At 48.2% G+C, this 23,071-nt stretch overlaps 1 protein-coding gene across 2 annotated transcripts; it reads right to left on the reverse strand.

Moving 5' to 3' along the window:
• Positions 1-9,820: 9,820 nt before the first annotated feature.
• Positions 9,821-22,067, reverse strand: GAS2L2 (growth arrest specific 2 like 2). Of its 2 annotated transcripts, XM_032789655.2 has the most exons (7): positions 21,553-22,067; positions 21,093-21,469; positions 18,126-18,364; positions 17,184-17,291; positions 14,825-14,921; positions 13,592-13,892; positions 9,821-12,647 (listed from the first exon to the last, which is right to left on the reverse strand). In XM_032789655.2, exons 2-7 carry the CDS (start codon positions 21,448-21,450, stop codon positions 10,628-10,630), a joined length of 3,123 nt encoding a protein of 1,040 aa, XP_032645546.1. In that variant the 5' UTR covers positions 21,451-21,469; positions 21,553-22,067; the 3' UTR covers positions 9,821-10,627. The 2 variants fall into 2 exon arrangements, with proteins under 2 accessions (XP_032645546.1, XP_032645544.1); XM_032789653.2 differs by lacking the exon at positions 21,553-22,067 and having other exon boundaries at positions 21,093-21,507.
• Between the last annotated feature and the right edge of the window lie 1,004 nt (positions 22,068-23,071).

Genomic DNA, 23,071 nt, shown 5'->3' on the forward strand with positions numbered 1-23,071 from the left:
GTCCCATTTCACAATGATGCTATTACTATCTTGGTAACACTTTTTATTAAGACAACATTTCTAAAAAAAAATGAACTCTAACTAAAGTTTAATTTTTATGACCAAATCCCTGGAATCTTGCTGTCATGATCACCAAAGTCACTTGCTGGAATACAAACTATATTGAGAGCACTTTTGCAATGTGATAGGCTGTGATTTAGCTGTCTAGTTACCATTACCACTAAAGAGAGGAGTATTGCTAAGTCATTATCCGCTGTGCTGAAATTGTATGCCATGTACAGTTAGGTTTGCAAAATGGAATGCCATATAACATGTAGAGAGAGAACGGAAACAAATCTATGGCTACCTAGGTACTTACTTACGCCATAGCCACTTGGAACTTCACAGTAACAATGGGCGATAGATCCTCCTTCTCCAAAAACACAGGCCTCCATCGCTTGAGCTAAAGACAAATCTCTAGTATCAATATGGAGTCTAGGACACACAGCTGAGTCCAGCCAGTAAAGAGCAGTAGTACATATTCACAGCAATCAATACATTACTCTATGAATAGTCAGTTGTAAATTCTAGGCTTATGATTCTACTGAGACTTTGGAGGACTTGGTCACGGTTTGTGACATCAGCAGAACCTTCTGCTGGGATTGTAATTCTAGAATTAACTGTTGCTTGTTATTTACCCTGTACGCTGCATGTTCTACAATGTAATAACATGCTTTGCTACAGGTGGTTCTAATGTCATATCTTTGGTACGTCGTACTTATTACCACATTATGTCCTGATTGTTGTTCTCTAGTCAGCTTTATCCCTTAAACTTTTTTAATAAGATGACTCATTTGTAAGTGCTAATAATAAAGCATTTATAAAGATGCTATCGTGTAAAAATATCACACATTAAGCCAATACATAGATTATTATAACCCTGTATCCTGCAGTTTATAACAGAACTTGGGCTAATAAAAGATATTACCCCACCCTCCTTATTTTTCTAATAGCCTGAGACCAACACAGCTACAACAAGACTGCAAACAAACAGTTTATAACACACTTAGTTATAGGTTTTATAGCACTGATTAAGTATTTTGAAAAATGTTATAAATGTAATTATTATATTCTACAGTGACTCAGAGAAAGTTATATTAGTAACAATAATACTTAGCATTATATAGCATTTTTCAGCTTCAGAGTGAACTGGAGTTACAAACACTGAATCCTCACACTAGGCCGGTGGGGTGTAATTATTTTATAGGTGGGGAAATCAGGTAGAAAGCTCGAGTGATTTGCCTAAAGCAACAGAAGGAGCTAGTGTCAGAGCTGGAACGTGAATTGAGGAATTCCAGGCTTCCAAGCCCATGCTCAGACCCCCAGGTAATATTGATTGGTGTCAGTGTTGGGCTGTGAAGCCACAAAGCAGGAGGGAGAAGATGACAAGCGCAATAGCATTTTTAACGATGCTCTTAATAAATATTGTAATAACTAATCATAATTATTTATGAATTAACCTATTTCTAAAAATACCCTTAATACAAAGTGTTACCCTTCTCTCTCTTTAAACAAGGTTTAAAGAAGGAACATTTCACCATATACATTTTTACACACACAATTGTGCTTCCTTGGCAGGAAAATTGTTCCCAAATTTTCCTGGTGAGTGTCTTCCCTGGGAGGGCTCAGACGAGAGCCACATTTCTCTCTGCACTGTGCACCTATTATTCATTGGTCTACATTGGAGGAAATGTCCAGACGGTGATGTGAAAGCCTCTGATTAGGAGTCTCTCTCTCTCTCTCTCTTCCCTTCCATCCCTGCCCCCAGATGTTCTTCATCTGACCTGTTAGGTTGAGGGTTTCTTGGACTTGGTTTTCAACTTCCTCTTGGGTTTCTTGTTGGAGATTCCCAATGTGTCTGTAAAGCCTGTAACACACCACACCCGTTATGGGAAATCAGATTAAAATCAGGTGCATTTCCCCTTCTTCTGTACCTATGTCTGTCATTTTCCTGCAATGTCTGATTGGTTCTGATCCAGTCTGGCAATTCCTACCTTTCTGGAAGCAGAGCTGTTCATGCTGGTCACTTGGTGATGGTGAGGAGTGTGGATATAAGAACAAAATCCAGCTTTTCTAGTATCCTGTCTCTTGCATGGCCAGCACCAGTTGTTTCAGAAGAAGAGGCAAAACCCCCGCAGTAGCAGATGTGGGAGAATCTGCCTCTCCCCCCACCTTGCATTAGCTCTGCTCCTGTTCTCTACTGGTTGAGGTTGGCTTAAGTGCTGATACATGAGGTTTAATACCCCTCTCCACATTTTTTGTGTCATTAATTACGTTAATTCTGCTAGTTTGATACCCAGTCAAATTCCCATGAGCTTTCCAAAACCCAGCAACTTCCTACAGTTTTGTTTTTCTTTTAAAGAATCTCATTCCAGCTCCTCGATCTCAGCAAATTTCTTACTAAGGCAAATTAAGTATATTGGGTTTTTCTTCCCCCTTTGACCAGAAATCAATCTAATGTTGAATCCACCAGGTTAAATTTAAAGCACAGATCTTTCAGCTGGTTACATTGAAACTGCAGTGGTTTGAAATCCAACCAACAGGCATTGCAATTTACAGCTAACACGCGGCTTTTAACTCAGGTTGGCAGCTCCAGTTCAACCACAGACACGCCTACAGCCTTTAAACTTGAACTCTTAACCTGAGTTAGAAGCCACGCTGCCATGTCATCACTGCTACTTTAACTTGAACTAGCTAACCCAAGTTAAGAACAGTTTGTTTGTTTGTTTGTTTTTTGCACTGTAGACATACCTTGTGTGGAGGAGGATCTGATTTTAAAGAATAGTTTTACATTGACTGTACCTTTTTTTACTCAGCAGAAATTATTTCTGTCTGGTTTCAGTCATACCCAAGAGGAAGGCTAGTGGAGGTTTGCCTGGTAAAGCGCAGCTGGCTTGACACCCTGACATTTATCTTGCGCTCGCTCTGTCTCTGTCTCTTAAAAAGGTCAGTTTTACAAAGCTGAAAACAATTATGAGCCAGATCAGCTGGGAGGACGAATTCAATCAGAAAAATGTGAATGATAATTGGGATTTAAGAACACTTTACGAGCTGTCCCAAAAGACATGAACCTAAAATCAAATAAGAAGGCGGTATAGGCTGTGAGGGTCATGTTGAGCCATGCAGCACTAAAATCACACCTTGTATGTAAAGGCAGAAGCACTGGCTGAGCCTGATTCTCCATTGCTACAGCCAACCAGGACCACCCAAAGGATTCAGCCGGGCCTGGGGAAAAGCAATTTCAGGGGGCCCCTTCCATTAAAAAAAAAAATTGCAATACTAGAGAATACTATATCTCATGGGGGGCCCTGTGGGGCCTGGGGCAAATTGCCCCACTTGCCGCCCCCCCTTCCCAACCAGGCAGCCCTGCAGCCAGCTTGGATGCTCATTTGCAGCCGGATAAGGAGATGTTGGTGTTTTACATCAACTGTGCAGAGCTGCATATGGGATGAGATGGGGAGAAATCAGACCCAGTGTTTTTTGTCTTGAACTGATTTCCAGCTGGCTGTGAAGGGACCTTTGCCGTGTGATAGCCCCTCCACACCACAGGGCGTGACCTTGCAAGAATTTGAAAACACTAGCTATGTAACAACCCCCAGCCTGGCATCTGTGATCACACAGGACTAGTGAGCACACAGCTCAGCTCTGGAGAATTGAGAGAAGATGATTCCTGAAGAGAATTTTAAAATGAGGATAGGGAACCCTAAGGGGACAAAATTTCCCAGGTTCAGGCTGCAGTCTGGCTGATCTCCTTAACCCAACCAGGAGCCTGCAGCCTGTGACCGACAGCCTGGTTAATAGTAGCAGTTGTTAGATGCATTACAAATTGGGTATAATTAGCGCTAATTGAGGCAGAGATTCCCTGGGCCATTGCCAGCCCAGCCTTTCACCTACATGAAATGCACTCACCACCTGAGCTGACTGAAGACCCTGTTGTATTGAAGACCCCATTGTGAGGCCCTTACAAGCTTGGAACACTAGCTGTAGGGTGACGGCACATCAGTGATGTCTCTGCAATCCTTCCCATATTGCTACTTAGGGACGAGTCCTCTAGAATGTAAAAGAGAATGAGTGTCTTTCTGTAGGTTTTTAAAAGAACCATCCCATAGAATTTAATAGAGAATTCTATCCTCCAGTGTTCAGAAAAAAAATTCATTTGGTTTTAGATTTTTTTTAGAGTAATTTCTGAAGGATCTTCTTAATTTTCTGGGTGATGTAAGGCCCAGTTGGCCAATTTAGGGGAGGCCACTATGACTCTGCTCCAAAGGCAATGGAAAGACTTCCATCCACTTTACTGGGTTTTGGCTCAAGCTGTAGGTGCTGGAGCTCAGAACACACTGATGCCCAATCCCTTTCCTACTCACTCTAATCACCTCACTTAATTGAACTGCTCAACTGTCATTCCTAACTGCCATGGAACCTTCAGGGGCCCCACATTCCACCTGATAACGTCTCCCCCACCTCCCCAGTGTCACTGCCACCAACTGACATGGAACCTTCAGGGGCCCCACATTCCACCTGACAACTTCTTCCCCACCACCAACTGCCATGGAACCTTCAGGGGCCCCACATTCCACCTGACAACTTCTTCCCCACCACCAACTGCCATGGAACTTTCAGGGGCCCCACATTCCACCTGACAACTTCTCCCCCACTACCGTTGCCAGATGTCTGGTTTTCAACCAGAACATCTGGTCTAGAAGGGAACCTGGCAGTCTTCAGTCAGAAAAGTCCAGTTGGCCACAGCAGGCCGCAGTGCCCACCCTTTGGCCAGGGATTGCACTAGGGCTAGGGTACCCCTCCTTGGCAGGGCAGGAGGAATAATCATGTATGCCCTGGGGCAGGAGGTACCCTGGTGTGGGGATGCCCCATGGCACATGGATGGCTGGGGAGCCTGGAGCAACGCCAAGCACCCAGCGTCTTGTTCTGGCTAACTTGAGTGGCACTGCCGCTGGAGTGAGGGGAGGAGAGAGGTCCTGGGCCATGGGGGGAGGGGGCAGAATGGGGCGGGGCCACAGAGGAAAGGGGCAGAACAGTGTGGGGCCATGGATGGGGCTATAGATAGAAGGGGTGGAATGGGAGGTGGGACTGCAGGTGGAAGGTGTGGGAAGGGAAGGAGGCCCCCCCACTTGCTCTGGCCCAGGGCCCCATGAAACCTTAATCCATCTCTGCTTCCATTCATGTCATTGCCCAGCGCAGTGCTGCATGCACCATGGCTATGCCTGCGAGCAGGAAAAATACCCAGCATGATGTGGGAGGGCTGCCATTCTCTCCTCGTTAACATGCATGGCCTCTGCGCCCAGGGGGTGGGAAGAGCAGCAGCTGCGGTTGGAGCCACATGGAGGAGCTGCTCTCTGCTCAGCTGCTGATGCCTGACAGAGAGCAGTGGCTGGCTTCCAGACCAGGCTCCGAGAGGCAGGTGCTGCCACCCGGGGGGGGAAATCCTGTCTGCCCCCCCTTCTGCCCTGATTACCATGGCCAGTCACTACGGGGACCGACCCCTCCCTGGGCCCTGGTTCTGAGGACCAACCCCCAATGTGCCTTGATTGCCCCAGTCCTAGCTCCTTGCTATGGGGACAATCCCTCCCTGCCCTGGCCCCTTGCTCCGGGGACTGATCCCTGCTGTACCCTGATTGGCAGGTGGGCAGGCTCTGCGTCAGCTCCACCCACCCTGGCTCTGCAGGTAGCAGGTGAGTCCTGGGAGAAAGGGGAGTGAGCAGGATGGGGAGAGTGGAGAGCGAAGAGGAGTGAGCAGGGGGCGGGACCTTGGGGGAAGGGGCGGGGCAGAGCTGTATGGTTTCCAGCAATTAGAAAGTTGGCAATCCTATCTCTCCCTTGCCCCCCTCCATCATCACTACCACCAACTGCCATGGAAATTTCAGAGCCATCAGGTTCCACCTGATAGCTCGGTTACCTTCCCCTCAGTGGCCACAGGACCACCAGGGCAAGAACATTCCTGCAGGCAGCTCACCATCTCTTTCTAGCAGCACCTGAGCAGATGAGAGAACATGGCAAAGAATTGTCATCTCACGTTTGTTATTCGTCCTTTCAGGTTTTGCACTTACCCAGCCCTCCCTATTCACAGATGGCCTTCCTGCTCTGTAAAGGGCTATGTCTCTGTTCATAAGGGTTTCTTTAGCTGCACACAGCTGCCACTGAATGCATGGAGGCTTATGAACACAGAGCAAGTCTGAGCTCCTTTAAGGCCCTCTTCAGCTGGGAACAAGTGGGACCTGACAATGGTGCTGTGTATTTCCTGATAACTGCCACATTAACCCACCTTCCCGGATCCATGCCCCCTCCAGCTAGCCTGTCAGACACACAGCCCTGAAGAAGGACCCTCCCCGTATCACAGGAAGCTTGTCTTCAAGCTTTAAATCCAGAAAAATGAGTTTCCAACAGGTATAAGATGTAAATCTCCAACCCTTTCTCCAGACATCTGCTTCCGACTCAGTTCCTAATCTCCGACTGCCTCATTCTCATGCCACTTGAAACAATCACTAAATTGCCTCCTGATAATGAACCCTGCAGAGAGAACTGTTTTACCCTTCCTGAAAGAGGAGGAGGGACGTGATTGGTGATGAGTCATGAAGGAGAATTACTGTTAAAAGTTTCAAACCCATGTTTCTAAAGACATTACAGAAGCTACAGCAACACTAGCCAAAAACCCTTTCAGAGAGGGATGCGTGAAAAATTTCCACAAACTGTTTTCTGTTTTTCAACAGAAAATTGGCTTTTCAACTAAATGAAATTGTTTCCAAAGAGTATTGGCTTTCCACAGAAAATTTTGATTTGCCCAAATGCCCCAAAACTGGAATATTTAATCTAAAAGCCGAACTATGCCATGTCATGGTGCCTGTGGGAGTTGTAATTCAGGTGTCTAAAACGCCTATTCTCTAGAGGCCACGTTCCCCAATCAGACTCATGTCCCATGATGCATCTCCAACATGTGACTTCCAGGATGTGCCAACTACCCTCTCCAAGAAGGAAGACCATGGTGTCTCATGGGAGATGTATTTCACAATCAAAATGTCTTGGGTCTCAGCAGAAATATTTTACCAAAGCCTCAACATTTTCTGTTAAAACAACCCTGACTTTTCTACCCAGCTCTACTTTCAGACCGTTTATCAAGAAGCTTGTAGTTCTGAACAAAGGAAATTAAGCTGTATCCAATACATTTAAATTAAATACAAGTCTGTGATGGCTCTTCTCCATTTTTGTTGGTTCTGTATATTTATGACACTCATCCAACATGGTTATGTTTGTCAAGGTATTCAACTGACCTATCTCGTGAGGCCTGGTCATAAACTAACAGAACCACTCCACTGATCAGATAAATAATTTCATTTCATTCTTAAAAGCATAAGCTTTCGTAGCTAAAAAACTCCCACTTCTTCAGATGCATGGAGTGAAAATTACTCAGTTCCTATCCCAGGGAAAATACAGCCCTGGCATTAAGCTGATACAATTCTCAGTGCCTTCCCATTGTACCTGCTCACACCAGGACTTAATCTGGTTCTTGTCTCCATTATTACACTTTAAAGGTGGGGGGGGGGCTTGGTTTTAGCTGTAGGTTGCTAAGAGGTGACATATGTTTGATGAGATATGCAATGAAAACACTGATTCTGCAAATTCATCCTATTTCCTGACTGCTGGGGAAAGAACATTTTCACGGGCCTGGTAGGATTTTTCATGTTCAGAGAGATCACCTCCGTGATGCCTCTTTCTTTCTTCCATATTCTTTGTTTTCACTGGGCTGCCACCCATATTCCTTCCCCTTGTTCTGAGACCCACCACCTAGCGGGGAACCGATGAGTTGGGCAATCAAGCAACATAACCCAGGGCTGTAATTCTCAGAATCAGTGATCCTGTACCACGTCTCATACCCACAATGGGATTGTTAATGTGTTTCTAATGACAGCAACAAAACATAATGAAAACGGAACGCGTGGCAACTGTGTGGGAAATGGAAAGTGTAAAATATCCCAATGCCGACCTATTGCACTTAGGGTGGAAGACAGTGCCCCTGACACATGTCTCAAGTCAGTTTCAGCCCTGCAGCCTTAAGACTCTTGTAGAGGGTGTATTGAAATTCTCACTGAATTGCTAGTCCGTTGAGATTAGAGTGACCAGACAGCAAGTGTGAAAAATTGAGATGGGGGTAGGCGTAATAGGAGCCTGTATAAGAAAAAGACCCCAAAATCGGGACTGTCCCAATAAAATCCGGACATCTGGTCACCCTAGTTGAGATGGAAGCATTGCTCCACCTAGTATTACCTGCACAAAGGGTATGTTCCTTTTCACCCTCACTGAATACAGTTCAGATCTAGATCTTGCTGAGGCCACCTGAAAAAACAACATGGGTGAGCTGTCCAATCAAATCATTCAGCACATGGTTGAACAGCGTCCCTGGCCTCATTTGCCATTCCTCCCCCGCATCCACAATCTTAAATATGGAGCTTGCCACATCTGGACCTGACTTGTCCTACTGCCTGGACCTGACTGTCCTATTTCCTGCTGCCTCCATTAATGAACAGAAATTTAAAAATCCAGAACATTTTTTTTGCAAAAAAATTCCAAATTTTTGTAAATCAGCATTCTAAAAATGTGAAAAATTCCCACCTGCTCTAATTAACAGAGACCATGCAAACTCTTGTCTTTATGAACTCATGTTTCTTATTTAATCCTCTCTTGGAAGACCTAGCCATAGGTCCAAAGTTAGGGATTTCTAATGACCCAAAGGAAAAATAGGTTGTTTGGAAACAATTTATCCCATGTAAAGCGCAACAAAGGGTTCATCTAGTAAGCTATATCATACCTGGGTTATAGGCATCATTGCTATCAATGGATCGATCTTTGCACAGCCTCATTGAAACAGAAGTTACTGAACCAGAAGAAGAGTTTTAGGAATGTCTCTATTGCACAAACACAGAGTTATACAGTGATCAAAGGTTTAGGAATACAATGGCTAACTGGAACAAGCAGCATTATTAATAATCACCTCAAATACTATTTCCAAGACTCATAACAATAAAGACAATTCACACATAAATTACACAGAACTTTCATGGGTATCAAGACACTATGGGTGGTCCCTATAGGTCTCTGTCCCGATATCACATGGCATCTCTAGCGCCGGCATGTTGGTTAAAAACAAGCCCACCATCTGAATCTATTATTATATTTCTTTCAACTCTTGTCATTTCAAGTAATTTCCTATTTCAAATGCATTGATGGCTATTGATTTAACAATAATAATGACAAGCTTAAAATACGTGCAGGCAACTATGGCCCAGATCCTGAGCTGAAGTAAATCAAATTTACGTCAGCTGAGTGTTTGGCCTTGGTAACTTCATGAAAAAGGGAGAAATGGTCTGATTAGGGACTTCGACACAATTCGTGATCTATGCCACTTCCAGTGCTTTAGAAAACTCCCTTTGAATTCAACAAGAATTTTGTGAACAGAATGAGGGTGGCATGTTGCCCATTGCATATAAAAGGCAGAGCAATCTTGGGGGAACCTTTCCAAAAGCAGGGCTCTATACTTCCTTACAAGTGCACTTGGGATTCCCACTGGCATCAATACAAGATTCACCCACAGATCTAGGACAATAATAATAATATTTTGCCTTCCTCTTGTGCCTGTCACCTGAGGATCTCAAAGTGCTTTACAAATATTCACTAAAATTCTTGGCACCTTAAGAGGTAAGCATTATTGGCCCCATTTTACAGATGGGGAAACTGAGGCACAGAAAGTTTTTTTTGTTTTGTTTTGTTTTTATTATTTGAACCCAATAGTCCTACTCTAACATTGAGACCATGCTCTTTCTCCTCTTTGCATGGCCTAAATTGGCCTCTGTATTTGCAATTTATGGGCCAAATTCTCCTCTCAGTTGCACAAGTACACCATCCCTGGAAATCCACCAGATTAACTGAGAGGGGAATTTGGAAGTACATCTGTCAAAGAAAAATTTTACAATGGATTTGGGGTGGGTCTTAGGGGCAAGGAGAAAATGATCGCATGTATCACTGGCATCTCCCCCGCTGATAGTACTTTCACAGTAAAAGTATTTACATTTCCATCTGCTGGTAAAAAAAAAAAAAAAAAATAGCTCTCATTGTACCACACTAATAGAGCTTTTCTTGGGTTAGCAGTTTCTGCCCTTTGTTCTAAGTTCTGTTCTTAGTTCCAGACTTGGGACCAAGTTTTCAAAAGATGTCTCATGCCAAATTGCAGGCTCAATTTTCCACTTTGAAGTGTTAGTGCATGTTCAAACCCAGGAGAGAGCACAAAATTGTACCTGCAGTTTTTGAGGGTCATGTCAAGGCCTCTCTGAAAATCTGCCTTCTCAACCTTCAAAATAAATGTCAAATTTCTTTGGCCCAAATGATCAGGTCACTTTTTTGAGCCACTCAGCTGAGAACTTGGGAGAACTTCAACTTCATCAGTTCACTGGCTTCGCATCTGTTGGGCCGGAGTCTCCTCTCTAACCCCATTTCTCCAGTGGGGTTGGAGGAGAACGTGGCTCCCTGTACAGCTACAAACCCTGACAACTGGGAGGCAAAATTGGTGCCAGCAGGCAAGACATCAGACCCAGGATTCCTCATCTTCTTCTGTGAGCCACACTTTGGTATCTGCTATGACTGTCTTCTTCCCACCTTGTGGGGAGTCACTGTGTTCTGAAAGCCAAGCCTCTTCCTCGGACCCAGCATTTCCTGTGCTGTTCTGCCTTGTGCTATCCAGGCTGTCCTGAGTTGGCTGGGTCTGATTCTTTGAGCTGTGGGCCTTCTCCTGGGCTTTGATGCTGGCCGCTTTCTGTGCCTGTCGATAGGTCACTGGAGTGGGGATTTTGGATGGCCGTTTCTCAGGTCTGTTGTCCCTGCGTGGGCGGATTTTGGGGCGTAGCTTTAACTTGTAGATGGATGGCACCCGTTCAGGCTTCTTCAGGGACCTTTTGGGCTTACCTTGAGGCAGTTTGGACTTTTCAAGGCCATCCGCAGAGGCTGGAAAATTGATAGATGCCTTGGGGGCATCAGAGGCTGCCTGAGGAGCTTTGCTATTTCTACTGACTGCAGAAGACCCTGCATGGTTTGTGAGAGATGGCTGCCTCCTAGACCAGTTGCCTTTGGTTTCATTGGACACATTCTCCTGGAACAAAGCCCCCTCTGGCTCCAGAAGCTTCTTTTCCACCTGGTTTCCATTCACCAGAGGCGAACTTTGCTGAGAGGAAACCCTCACAGCCCCCTTGGGTGGGATCTTGGTGATCCAGTTCTCCATGTCCACTGGGAGGAGCGTCTTGTGCCCCTGGGAGAGTTCGTCGATCACATCACCATAGCGGAATCCAGCCGGGTGCCATTTTGCCTCTCCACTGGGCACATAGACACCACTCTGAGGCACACCCTCACCACGTGGCAAGGTCTGCCTGGCACTTGTAAAGGAAGACAGGGAGGGAGTGGAGGACCTGAGCCCACTTATGTCACTGGCGGCAGTGACGCTTGCTGTGCGGTAGTCCAGAATGAAGTCGTTCAGTTGGTTCCCCTCAGGGCAGCGATTTTCATCAGAATCAGCCTCTAGAACTTTTATGTTGGATAAGATCTCATCTTCTAGGCTCCTGTACAGCGCCTGCTCCTGGGCTGGGTTGATGGACAAAGGTATATACACCCGTTCCCTCTCCTCCGTGCAGCCTATTGGATCTCCACCACTCCTGCTGCTGTCTTTGGTGTTTCCTGGCTCTACCTCCTGCACCAGGCTGGTGTTTGGACCCTTGTCCTTCTCTGCTGGAGCTGACTGGCCAAGTCTGTCTTTTGGGCTAGTGGGAAGGTTGGTCGTCAATGTCTCTGGCTTGACTGCCCCATTGCATTGTCTGTGCTCCTGAGAGCCAGCCTCGGCCCTGGACACAACTGTGCTCTTTGAGAGAGCTGAGGCTTTTGCCATTTCACCGGCAGGGACTTTCCACCCATTTCGGTGGCGGGGCTCCGCCTCGTAGCTGTGAACAGGGGTTGGGGGCCTGCTGAATGCGGGGCCGGCTTTGACTGGGATCTTAGTGCTACTTTCCTGTTTTGGAGTCTGGCCCATGTGTTTGACTGGGGAGGATGGCCACCCAACCCCAGCATCCCCCCAGCCATGTGCAGCATTGTGGCTCTGTGCAGCTCCCTTGGAATCCCGTTGTGGGGAGAGGTGAAGGGGTTTCATTGGGCTGGAGGAACGGACCATCCCAGGAAAGGTCTTGACCCCTGACTCCTGAGGCTTGTGAGCCTGTGGAAAGGGTTTTACTCCATACTGGGCGCTCCTTGGTGGCTGAGCTGTCCTGTCCTTTGGCACTGTCATCTGTGGCCTGGACTCTGTACACCTGGCTTGCACAAACCTAGCTGGGTCCTTCTGATTCATCCCAAGGATTCTACTGGTCTGTCGCCCTCTCTGGGGCTCTGGGAGAGCTTCTGAGGCGCCAGAACCATCCTCCTCACTTCCAGTCATCTGCAATGTCAGGGAGGACAGAGAAACGGACAGCTTATCCCTCCCGCTCTCGGTGGAGGAGTTCTGGTGGGTAGCAGATCTTTCTTCAGCAAACAGCTGCCTCCGCGAAGGAGTAGCAGACCGCTCTGTTGCCCTATAACAGAGACAAAGCATCAGATCGGTGTGTCAGTCGCCTCTAGCCCTAGGGAGGCGGGTACTTGCGTTACTTTGGGCGTGAAACTGGTTCTGTGCTGACAAGCAGTGGGAGGGCATATACATCCCACGTTAGCAGCTGTAACCATTTGCCTTGTGATGCACTGACAAGCTGGCACAAAGGGCAGTGCAGGCCACCACCCCTGGGAGGTGCTGACAAGCTCAAAGTCAGCAAAACAGGGCCCCATAATGTCATCAACTCCACTAAAAAACACAGGCATGGGGGTTTAGCTAGTTACACTTTGGTGCTGCTGAGAGCAAGGGGTTGAGTGTGCTGCCTGAAGTCAGAGTTAGCACAGGCAGCTCTGCCAGCGCATCCTTAGCCTGACCTGCCATCCACCCTATCAACATGGAGACATCACCTAGACAGCCAATAATCCACCCGCATCTGGAAACAGCCTTCCCTCTACCTCTTCCAGTTCCGGGCCTTGTCCTACAGCTCTGCCAGTGCCTCTCAATCCTGACCTACAGTACCCCTTGCTGTTCCTAGCATGCACAAGCTCTGCCAATGACCCTCAAGCCAGTCCTGGGGCCTCACTCAAGCAGAAACCTTATAGCAGTTAAGTGACTCCCTCCAGCTGATCCTGAGATGACCCTGATGAGCACTGAAGGTGGCCATGGCCAGCTATGCTCAAGCTTGAAACAGCTCCTTTGAGGTGGGAACCAAACAGGAACAACGGGGGGACTGGGAATCCTGAAAGGCACCACGAAAGAGGCCTGGCTAGCACTAAAATGCACCATTCACTGTGTAATTCTCCAGCTTTGTCCAATGCCAGCCATTCTTCAGTGACTGTGTCAGTGACTATACCGACTGCTCAGCACGGCATCCGTGGGAGTCATCTGGGAAACCAAGCCCAAGGCCTTTCACAAACTTCTTTTCATTACCTGGCTGAAGGGACCCTCCTGGGTTCTGACTGCTCCCGTGGGGGCCTGAGCTGGGAATCCTTTTTGCTGGTGCTCTCTGGCGATGCAGATGAACGAAGCTTCCGGCTGGTGCTGAAGCTCTGTGGGGTGTAGGTCCTCCACTCCACTGGTGGCAGTGGGCTTTGGGACCTGCTCACGATCAGAGTGGGCTGGGGCTTCTTTGGGTTGTCCGTCCTGGGTGTCGGGCAGACCTTGATCTCATGCTGCACCTGTACTGCCTGCAGCCTTTGAGGGCTTGTCAGCTTGACAGCCTGTTTGTGAGCTGTGAAGAGATTCAGGGATTCAGGATCTCTGATCACCGCATGCCAGTGGATTAACCTTTTGGGGTAGCTGTACCGGTGTGCCAGACCTAAGCAGTGCCAGATATTACCAACCACTTCTGCTTCAACTGTGCATGTTCTAACTCACCATGGAGACTGAGGTAGACCAGAATTGATGCCAGTCCTCTCCAAGCCACATGGTGAAAATTCCTTGTGAATACTCATAATGGATGGAAAGCTGGCACTGTGGCACACCTAGGAATTTCACATGGGTCTTTAACCTCCAGGAATAATTTATTCAGCTGGAATAGAGCAAGGTCTCATTGTCTTATGACATTTCTACCATCCAGGTGCTGAAATGCAGTGAGATCTGATCTCACATTATTTTGCTGCCGTAATTGGTTCCCTGAGGCATTTAAAACTCTAAATACAATAATCCCAAAGGGCAATTCTTACACACACCCCTAGGCAGGACTGAGATGTTGTAGGTCCCTCTCCCGTTTGAAGTGCTAGCCTGACCTCTAGTGGCGCTACATGAGACAAATGGCTTCCCAGGAGCCTTCTCCATGCTGTAAGGAGTCATCTGCCTCCTGCTACAAGAACCCAGAAAGAAATGACCCCTACCAAAAAGTTCATGTGACCCTGTCAGAATAGATAAAGGCTGAACTGCTTTCCACCCAGCACAGCAACCATGGGCAAGCCTAGGGAATTGTTCAGATTGGATGTACTTCTCCTGTCTGTCTATGCTTCTTTGCTGTTCTTCGCTGTGACCCACAGAGTCTTCTACTACTGAGGACCTGTAGCCTGAGGACAGCGTGGGACACCCACCCACCAGATTCGAACCTCATCCAAGGCGAAGGGTCACCCCTCATGCGGCCCTCTCCAAGGCTGCACACATGGAACCTGCTGACTGAAGTAGAACAAGGAGACTTACACAGCGAGGTGCACCGGCAGGGATCATGCTTATCCAGGTAATGTTCCAGCGTGTCCCAGCCACCTCCAACCCGCACCATCACATGATTCCGGAGGATCTGGAACAAACAGAGCACCCATGAGCAAGGAGCTCACCTGGGTCTGCAGCGTCCTGGGCTAACAATGAGTGAAAGCTCAACAGATGGATGTCACCATCCTGTTGGTTTTATTCCAGTGAGGTATATACAGTATTTCACATGCACATGACTGTGGATGCACACAGGGTTACATGCACAGACATATGTGATGCATATAATAATAATTCCAGGTGCCACAGCATACAGTGGTTTTCATGGTCATTGGTGGGGAGAGAACCCAGGACTTTTGTCTTCCAAAACAGCCTCTACCCCTTAAATGAAAGGAGAACCTTATATTCTCTGTGGGCCAGCTAAGAGACAGCATCCTCAAACAGATATGTGGCCAGGTTTTCCAAAGAGATCAGGGCCAGAGTTTGCAGTGCTCGGTGCCCCAGATTTTCCAAAGAGCTCAGCACCTGTTGTGTTAATACAGCACAGCCAGTGCACATTCTTCTGGAAATCCCAACGCTACGGACTGACCCTGATTGGTGCAGAATATCCTAGTCTTCCACTGACTTCATTGCTCAGCCCATCTCAGGAGCAGCGTTTACCTCGTACACTACAATATATGCATGCAAACACATGCACACATTTGGTTTACATGCCTGCCTATGCATGCATTCTTAGCCATGCATATGGTTGCATACATGTGCGTGCACACACCTGCATGTCCGCTCTTACCCGGCTACATGTGGACAATGTGTAAAAAAATCATGTAGTCCAAAGGGGATTTGAATACACTCAGATGAACCAGAAGGGGTGGAGGACCTGCAGCCTGGAGCACAGTAGCATATACCTCCTGCCATGGAAAAGATGCAGGTTCTCACACACAACACAATACAGAGCTTGCTACTACCATGTCTTACTCCAGCAGGATGCCTCAGGGACCTAGTGATTATTCAGGTAATTGAGAGATGTATATGCAGGTCAGACCATGATGGCATCTCTGATGGCAGGAGAGGGGGTTCAGGGTTAATATGGGTGGCCACCCCCACAAAGAGAAGAAAATTCGAGGGTCCTCTCCAGTCAATCATAACCTGCAGGGCACATGACTTTTACTGAAATCACTGATTTATAGATTCGTAGATTCTAGGACTGGAAGGGACCTCAAGAGGTCATCGAGTCCAGTCCCCTGCCCTCATGGCAGGACCAAATACTGTCTAGACCATCCCTGATAGACATTTATCTAACCTACTCCTAAATATCTCCAGAGATGGAGATTGCACAACCTCCCTAGGCAGTTTATTCCAGTGTTTAACCACTCTGACAGTTAGGAACTTTTTCCTAATGTCCAACCTAAACCTCCCTTGCTGCAGTTTAAGCCCATTGCTTCTTGTTCTATCCTTAGAGGCTAAGGTGAACAAGTTTTCTCCTTCCTCCTTATGACACCCTTTTATATACCTGAAAACTGCTATCATGTCCCCTCTCAGTCTTCTCTTTTCCAAACCAAGGCTATCAGCCAGGAAAGTTAATGAAGGGGCTTAGAGACCTGAAAGATACCCACTGAACAGAATACAGAGGGGGATGGAGATGGGAGGGACAGCCCATGTTTCCCCCCACAGTGAATGCAGCGCTGGTGAAAGGCACCAGACTGACAGCTCTGGGGGCTGGAGCCCTGTACTCATCCACTGGACAGCTGATATGGCACTGACAGCACCAAGAGGAGCTTTCCTCATGCAGCCCCATTCAGCTCAGACCCAGAAAGAGCACTTATAGGGAGAAAGGGGAACTCACTCTCCATGGCCTAGCCAGTCCAACCAACAGGCTGGCTGGAGCGGTGGGGTTTTGAGACGTCGTCCCGTCCCACTAGGGAGCGGAGTGACATCAGAGGGCTTCAGTGTTAGGTCCCCACTGAGCTGTCCCATCCTACTTAAGGTGAAGACATGCAGATCCCGTTATTAATCCTCACTGCCATTCAGCCACTTTCCCTGAATGCGTTTAGCAGTGTGCTAACGCACCGTGGTATGAAATCTCTGCCTTGCTAACGGTCACAATGCTGTTACTCTGACTCTGGCAGCCTCGCTTGCCATATTGACACATGCCATCTTTTGGGATGGGACCAGGCACAACCAGAGGTGAAGAGCCCGTGTTTGGTGAATCCCACCCCAAAGATCCACCATCCCAGCCCCAGGTAGTAGCAGCAGTGCAGGTGCCCCTCCTACCCCCAGAGTAGATTAGAAGTTCCTGGTATTATTATATAGACCAACATAACAGCGCCTGGAAAGCACAACGTCCTGGACTTACCCTGACAAAAATAAGTGTGTTGGAATCGCCCACGCGGTATTTTCCTTCAGACACCTTGATCATGGAGAACTGGACTGGGCACGTGCACCGGCTCACCAGGTGCTGGACCTGCAGAGTCCAAGGCAAACCATTAATGGTCAACATGAGGAAAGTGCTTCTCCCTGTGCATCCTGGATACCATTGTAGCCTTTGGGAGGGGCGTGCTAGGCTCCTTGGGCCTATTCTCTGTCAGAAAGACTGGGTGCCAGGGCTTATCCAAATCTCATCAAAGCCACTCAATCCTGTAAAAACAGCCTGGAAATCCCACATGAAAAGATTTCTGTTGGTGCCTTCTTGTGATTGGGCCCTGAAAAACAGGCTTCTGGCTCTGGCCGTATTTGGAAACTGGAAGCACAGAAGCCACCACAAAATTTAAAAAAAAAAAAATCAACAGAGGTCGGGGAGGAAATTAACTGAACATTCTTGAACCTCTAACAAGGTCAGGATCACCTAGTGCTCGATGTCAAGATCCAGGAAGTTGAAGCCATGCTAATCTGGGCCTTTGGAGTTCTAACTGGGGCCAGCTGATGATTGAAGAAACCGGTTCCCTTTGCCCTATTCCATTCAGTAATTTGACCCTTATTATCTTCTAACCCCAGTTAGTGCCACTAACCACCAGGGAGTCTGGCCTGCTGGAAACAGAGGCGCAGAACTCCTGCTAACTCTGTCAGATTTTAAATACCCAGGTGCACTGAGCAGAGAAGAAGAATCTCTCACATTCAGGTAGCATCTTCCTCCCTGAAAGGTCCCAAAGTAGATTGCATATACAGAGGACCTCCCACAACATTGAGACAGGCCCCCAGTCATGTCCTCCTGAAGTTCATACCTGCACAGAACAATGAGTATCAGGGAACTCAGACCCCCAGTGCCTGCTGGTGCTTTACAGTGTCCCCTCTCCCTTACCATCTGGTCCAGATTCTTGAAGTCACAAGGCTTCCTCTGGGGCTTGGGAAGTGGGGTATCCTCAGGGGGGAGGTCCATCTCCTCTCGGATCTCCTCCTCAATCTCCTCCTCCATTTGGATCAGGGTGGGAGCACTCATCCCGAAGCGAGAGGCCCGGCGGGCCACCTCCAGCAGGCACAGCACAAAGTTCTTCTCATTCTTCCTCAGCACCAGGTCCTCCGTCTCAAACATCAGCACCTCTGGGGCACAGCGAACGAGCAAAACGTGGGAAGAAGGAGGGGAAGGATGGAGAGAAGAAATGAGAGACAAGGGCAGAGGTAGTGAGAGCAGCAGCGCTGCTCTGGCAGGGGTAGTGAATTGTCCCACCGATGCAGCGTGTATGCAATGATGTGTGTTCAATCACATGGCCACAGATCTCTGCAACAGGGACTGTCTGATGCAGGAAGAGCTAAGCAAGGCCTGGTGTGGTGAGACAGTATGAGTGAGAGCCAGGGAGCCAACTGTGCAGACATGGGTGCAGATTTACCCTCAGTGTTTAACCTCTTCAGGCCTAAGGGGGTACAATAAGTGGTGGGAAACATATTGGATATGCCCTGCCCTGATAGACCAAGTGAAGGGATACTTGCGTGGAACATTCTTGATATGCCAAGCAAATGTGTAGGTACATATGAGGTGTCAGTATCCTTGCATGAACATACACCACGGGTTCTTTAGGTATAAATATCCTGCTCATGAGATGCCAGCCAAGTGGGCATTCAGCTCCACCTTACAGTGGGAGAGTGAAGGACCTCACTCCGTTTAGTGTAGCAAAAGGAAGACCTAGAGGTGACTCGAGCATGGTGTATAAGTATCTTTGTGGGGAGACAATGCTGACTCTTTAATTTCCTCTAAGGGAGAAAAGTAGAATAAAAGCCAATGGCTGGTAAAAACAACAAGGAGTCTGGTGGCACCTTAAAGACTAACAGATTTATTTGGGCATAAGCTTCTGTGGGTAAAAAACCCACTTCTTCAGATGCAATTGGCTGGTAGTCAGACAAATTCAAGCTAGAAATAAAGCACAATTTTGAATAAGGAGGGTGATTAACCATAGGCGCTAACTCCCAAGAGAAGGGGTGGATTCTCAATCTCTTGACATCTCCAAATAAGACCTTTCTGGAAGAGGTGCTTGGACCAAACACAAACCACTGGGCTCAACGCAGGAGTAACTGGGAGAAGCTCTCTGGCCTGGTTTATACAGGAGGTCAGACTAGAATGATCTAATGGTCCCTACTGGCCTCCTGATCTATGAATCACTAGCATGCTCAGCTCCTTTCTGGAAGCGGACACTAATGTGATAAAGTGAGGTCTTGAGCACAGACACTGCTTTGGCTGGGGAAGGGTTAAACAGAATCTGGGCTCCCCCTGACTTCAGCTGTTCAAGGACCTGAGGACCAGAGGCCGGGTTCTGTGTAAGAGAACCAAGGCCTGGATTATCCTAGCGGTAGCCAGCAGAAATGCTGCCAGTTTGACCAAGAAACTAAAACCACCACATGGGCACAACCTCAGCCAGTCAATGAGGCAGAGATTCACACACTACTAGAGCATCCCGCCTCCGTGACCCTAGCGGAGGGGAAATAAGGAACTGCAGGAAGGCAGTGCTGTGTTAAAGACATTCACGGCCGCTGCTGCACTGGGCTGTAGCGTAGGCTGCCAAAGATGATGTTCAAAGAGCAATGCAAATAAATCCAACCTACTAGTCGCCTCTGACACACAGCGCTCTTATGTCCCTTTGCCAACTCCCGTCCCTACTGCAGTTTGTTGTTATTGTAGGGTTGCCAGTGCTAACTTTAAATCAGATTTGCAATTCTTTTTTTAGGGGGTGGGGAAAGTGTCCCGACTCCCATCGCATTGTTGTTATAATTATTCATTATCTGTGTTGTGGTAACACCTGGATGCCCCAACTGACAGTGGGCCCCCTTTGTGCTGGGTGCTGCACGTACACACAGCGAGAGACCAGTCCTGCCCCAAGGCACTGACAAGCGAAATAGATAAGACACGCAAGAAGGTGGGCGAAACAAAGGATATCAGCCCCCTTTGCAGATGGGGAAGTGAAATCCAAAGAGATGAACTGAATTGCCCGAGCTCATGTGGCTGCTCAGTGGCAGAGTCAGGAACAGAATCCAGGCCAGTGCCTTAGGACAATACTAGACAACATGCCTCCCTTAAGATGTTTTCACTAGGAGGGTGGCGAAGCACTGGAATGGGTTATCTAGGGAGGTGGTGGAATCTCCATTCTTAGGAGTTTTTAAGGCCCAGCTTGACAAAGCCCTGGCTGGGATGATTTAGTTGGGGTTGGTCCTGCTTTGAGCAGGGGTTGGCCTAGATGCCCTCCTGAGCTCCCTTCCAACCCTGAGATTCTGTGATTCTGTGATTCATCTCAGAGTTGAATCCCCAAACAGCGACTCAGTTTGGGGGAAGTTTAATGAGAAGGGAGGAAGAACATTCTTGTGATCAAGGCTCAGGATGGGTCAGGACACCTGGGGCCTCCCTAACTGGGCCACTTTGTGACCTTGAGCAAGCGGCTTCCCTTCAGTTTCTCCTGTCTATAAATCGAGGATAAAGATGGGGGTGGCAGGGCTAAGTGAATGTTTGCCCACTGCTTTGTGATCCTCAGCGAGAAGGCGTTAGGAAAGTGCGAAGTATATTAGACTGTCAGCTTTTGGGGGGGGCAAGAGCCATCTTTTTGTTCTGTGTTTGTATACATCAGGCACAGCAGGGTCTGGTCTATGGCTGGGGCTCCTGCAGGCTACCTTAATACACCTAATAAATAACGCACAACGCCCAGCACAAGGGGGTCCTGGTGCCTGGTCCTAGGCACCAAAGCAAGACAAATAGATAATGAGAAGAAAAAGCATTGCCATGGGGTGAGGGAGCAGGAAATAAAGAGAAATGAAAGAAACTGGAGGGAAAGATCAGAATCCTGTTTACCTTTAATATCCATCTCCTTCCTGCACCACTGGATGAAGTTAGACACGTTATCCCTGGCCTGGAAGGTCCCTGGCTGGGCAGAGTCATTACAAGTCACCCCATATCTGGGCAGCTGGAGCTTGTGGGCCAGGCCCGGATAGTCCCGAGAGAACTCTCTGGCCACATGGGTGATGTTGTTGGCATGGTAGCACAGCAAGGAGCCCGTCTCCAGCACCTCCAGGAGGGACCCAACGCTGACGTCCAAGTCATAGAGCTCCTTGAGCCACTCGGCCAGGTCCTCCTTCATGGCATAGAGATACTGCTCGCTGGACTTGTAGGGCCGGATGCTCTGCACCGTGGCCCCCTGAATCCCAGCCATCTTGCCATGAGACGCGGGGCTAAAGGGAGACAGAAAAGGGGCATTGAAGACTTCCATGCAGGACACTGAACCATCAACCCCTTGGTTTGGTTCCAGACTTACCCAGATATGGTGAGTTTCCACGTCTCCGTCACCACAGCGGGTTCTCACAGGCCTGTCCCTGGGACCCCCATCGCCATGACTCTTGCCAAACTGCAGTGTGCAAAGGACACTCCTGATCTAGGCAGAAAAAGTCACAATATTTCTCCCCTCCTGAGCAGCGGCAAGTTCACCGGTGGCAAAGTTCCATTGGTCCCCTAGTCGTGAGTAAGATCCCCTAGCCATTGCAAGTGCATTCCTTCAGGGAGACCAAGTTCCTCCATCCATCCCACATGCAGACACTCGGCTCCTCTGAGCCCTCCACCGGAAGGTGCTGTCCTCACGCCTCATTCCTGAGCCCACGGAGCCCTTGCTGCCCCAGCCCCCTGGGGAAACCTGCCTGCAGTCTCGCCCCATTGCAAGGAGACACACATTCCTATGCTGGGAACTGGCCTTTCCCCCTGAACGCTCTCCCTCTTTCTTCAACAAGGAGCTGGGGCGTTTTGCCTTCACCCAGAGCTCCTGCTGCCTGCCCCTTATCCCCCTGGGAATGTCAGAAGTCTGTCTCCTTCCCCCGAGGGGTTCCTTGGAGCGAGAGTAGATTTAAACAGGAAATCACCCCTCCTGGACAGCCCAGTGTTTTGTTTCCTTTCCCCAAGTGCTGTTCTCTTCTCCTTGGTGACAGAGACTTGCTACAAACACTCCCTGTTAACCCCGTAGGCTCCTGCTTTCCTAACCAACGTGCCTAGTTCCTCTTTTTTTTTTTTTAAGCAACAATCGTCCCAAACCAGGAGATTTTAATACAAAACTGAACTCCCCCAAACTTTGGGAGCATTTGAGTCTGGAGCATTGGTTTGGGGCCAGCTGTTCAGCAACAGCATAGGACACTGGGCCATGTTTCCTCCTACGATCTTAAAGCACTTTACAACCTTTAATGAACTGATCCTCAGTTCCTCCTCCCCCCTGCCCAACACCCTCTGTACAGTACTGTAGGTCAGTCCCATCTTCCCCATTTTACAGATTGGCAAACTGAGGCTCAGTGAGAGGGAAGCGGCTTGGACAGGGTCATACAGAGAGTCAGTGAGAGACCCCCAGGAGTCCCAGTCTCCTGCTCGAAATGCTAAACACACCAGGACAAATCCCATTCCATCCATGCAGCCCTGCTGAAGTTAGTCCAAGTGGATAGCCATAACTGAGGTTAAAATGAAAACCAGAGTGCCAGAGCATCAGCTGGAGTGTAAATCAAAACATGTCCACTACAGCCATGGTTCATTCACACCAGCTGAGGATATGTGCCCAGAGTGAGGCTGCGCTGGCACAGTAACTATGTCACCATCAGACCCCCCAAGTGCAGCCACGTCTTGCCACACTTTATGCCTCTCTGAACAGAAATGTTGCAAACGTGGCAGCCCACGTCATTCCCTGCATCAGTCTGGTCCCTGCACCAATGAGCTCCTAAGTGCCCGGATGAAACAGGGCACCTCTCTACATGGATGATTCCTGGGCATCAGCAAAACACATGGGGCCAGCGCTACCCCACCCT

This window comes from Chelonoidis abingdonii, chromosome 20 (genome assembly GCF_003597395.2).
Source record: "Chelonoidis abingdonii isolate Lonesome George chromosome 20, CheloAbing_2.0, whole genome shotgun sequence".
In the NCBI taxonomy this organism is placed as follows: domain Eukaryota; kingdom Metazoa; phylum Chordata; order Testudines; family Testudinidae; genus Chelonoidis; species Chelonoidis abingdonii.